The sequence below is a fragment of the Ipomoea nil genome, unplaced genomic scaffold, assembly GCF_001879475.1.
Source record: "Ipomoea nil cultivar Tokyo-kokei standard unplaced genomic scaffold, Asagao_1.1 scaffold0876, whole genome shotgun sequence".
In the NCBI taxonomy this organism is placed as follows: Eukaryota; Viridiplantae; Streptophyta; class Magnoliopsida; order Solanales; family Convolvulaceae; genus Ipomoea; species Ipomoea nil.
Genome location: NW_017617304.1, coordinates 1,899,345 through 1,901,918, shown reverse-complemented (window position 1 = coordinate 1,901,918; position 2,574 = coordinate 1,899,345). Strand labels below are relative to the sequence as shown.

General features: G+C 36.1%; 1 protein-coding gene across 1 annotated transcript; it reads right to left on the bottom strand.

The window, feature by feature from the left end:
- Nucleotides 1-1,493: 1,493 nt before the first annotated feature.
- Nucleotides 1,494-2,317, bottom strand: LOC109179112 (Werner Syndrome-like exonuclease). The gene has a single exon (XM_019328679.1). The coding sequence runs from the start codon at nt 2,151-2,153 to the stop codon at nt 1,494-1,496; it is 660 nt and encodes a 219-aa protein (XP_019184224.1). The 5' UTR covers nt 2,154-2,317.
- Nucleotides 2,318-2,574: the final 257 nt, after the last annotated feature.

Below are 2,574 nucleotides of genomic sequence, written 5' to 3'. Positions count from 1 at the left end.
TCAACAAAAGCCAAGGTCAAACACTAGCTCACGTTGGGTTATTGCTAAAAAAACTGGTCTTTAATCACGGACAATTGTACGTGACTTTCTCCCGAGTCACCCATCCTGATGGCCTGAAGGTGTTAGCTCTAGACGAGGATGGACAAGATTGTGTTGCGATTACCAATTTTGTCTACAAAGATGCTTTCAATAATGTGTAAATACAAGCGTTGATATTATGTTTTTTTTTTTCAAAATGACAAAATTGCTATATATCTAGACAAAAATATATCTTCTATGCAAATGAATTAGGATAACAATTGATTACTATAACTAAGTTGCTAAAGAACGAGCATATTTGTCTAATTTATAAAAATCTTAAACAATGATATATAAAATCTTTAAAGTTACAGCACCGCATGCGTACATCTACACATTAGCTATTAATTTGAGCAATTATTTTCTCGAATTGAAGCAATGATAGCATCAACAAACATAAATGATCCAGACCATATCTTGAATTGCATTATATAATATTTGATGTTATAATTTAAATAATTATATAACGACTCAAATATTTTTAATATATTATAACAAATCCATTCCGTGCATCGCACGAGTGAAAAATACTAGTTAATAATAATAAATTTATATAGGGTCATAATTAGAAAAGTAGGTAATTTTACATTGCTATAAATAGCAATCTTGTTAAGTTTGTAATGATTGGATTTAAGTTCATCAATCAAGCTTCATTTTCTTGTTCATTTACTTATTTAATTATTTTAGTATTTATATCATTCCTCGTCCTTAGATAATAGTATAGATAGATATATTGTATATCTTATCTTATAAATACTAATACTAACGGATTCTTTACCGCACCGCTTTGATTGATTTGCATACTCTGATCCTTTTAGCAGATGCAAACAGTTTGGCAACTGCTGCTGTCTATGGAACATCAATTTCTTCTTTGAAGAAATCCCACTTAACACCAAATATCTACAATCTACCCCACAAATCCCATCACAAAAGATCATATTTTTTAAAATAAGTTGAAATACGTATAGTAAAATAATCTATCTAAGAGCTACAATCAATGTTGTAGATGGTGCATAGGCGCCACCTAGGGAGTTAAGTAATAATAGTAAAAAAAAAAACACATCAATGTACACATTGCACATCTAAAAAACACTTGGTCGAGTTGGACATTGAGTTGGTCGACTCGGGAGTCGCATTTGGCATACTCGAGTGCTTAGGCTGCCTAATGAGTAAAATTTTCTCGTCATAGGGACGCCTAGGCCAAGTTTTGCGAAAGTGGCTACTATTCTTAACTATTTTCATAAAAAAGTAATGAACAAAAGATCGAAACTTGAGTTCAATTGCGGGCAAAAGTAGATTTGAAAGTTGAGTACATTTATTTGAGTTCTTTGAGGACTCACATTTACTCGATCTGCAAAATTACAAAACATGTGCCAGCTATCAACCCATCAAATTAATATATTACTAACTTATTACTAAAAGCAACCTGCAGCCATGAACAAATTGATGCCAATCCGAAAAGATACATAGGCATCTATGGACGCATACTCAATTTGACTGAAGGTGAGTTGTTTAGCGTCCCAGTCACTGAGTGTTACATCTAGCGGCTTCTCCATCACTCTCCCTACAACTTCCCATGCCATCCTCTTCAACCCCATTCTCAAAAACTCTTCCAAACCGTAAACCCATACAGCCAGATGCCTCAAATCCACAACTTTCCTTACAATCAGTCCATGATCTCGTAAGATCTTTTTTGCGTCATCTTGGACCCCGACCCCAACAAATGTGAAGAAGGGGTTGCCCAGAAAGGCGAGTAAGGAATGTGGGAAGTAATCCCTGTGGAGGAGCAGAAAAACCAAGCAGCTTCTCCCGACGCAGAGCTGGAGCGTTGCGGCGGGGTTGTCCTCTTCTTCTCCTTCCTGGCGGCGGCACGGGTGCCACTCAATGTCGAGTCCGATGACGAGATCTTGTAGGCGATGACTGTGGTTGTGAAGGGTCATCTCGACCCATCGATCAACATCAGCAGCTCTTTTAGTCACAGTGACAATGAGTTTGACACGGTGAAAGAAAACATGGTGTGGCCTAACAGAGCGGCAGCGGCGGCGGCGGCTGCGTAGCCGAGGTGGTTTCATCATCCAAATTATATTCTTGAAGCGAATTGAACAGAAGACGAGAGCAGCGGTCTGTGGTTTTTAGAATGGAAGAAAGAAAACAGAAGACAATATATATTGAAGAGAATTATTAGCGCTCACTGATTTCTTGAATGGAAAGAAACAGAAGAGAATTGAAGAGATTTAGAGCGGTTATTATGAGTAATTATTTCATGAAAACAGCCAGTTATATATATAGGAGGCCATAGATTTGTCGGTACCGATTTAGTCTACTGATTCTGTAGATAGTATTTAAGAAAAAAGAAATGGATTAGGAAAATATTATTTATGGATTATTATTATTACAAGGTTTCCATACTCATATTTCTTTTTTTCCTTTGTAATTATTTTAAGGTTAATTTTCTTTTGGAGTGTAAATCTGCCCTTTTGTTTGATAAAAGTTACT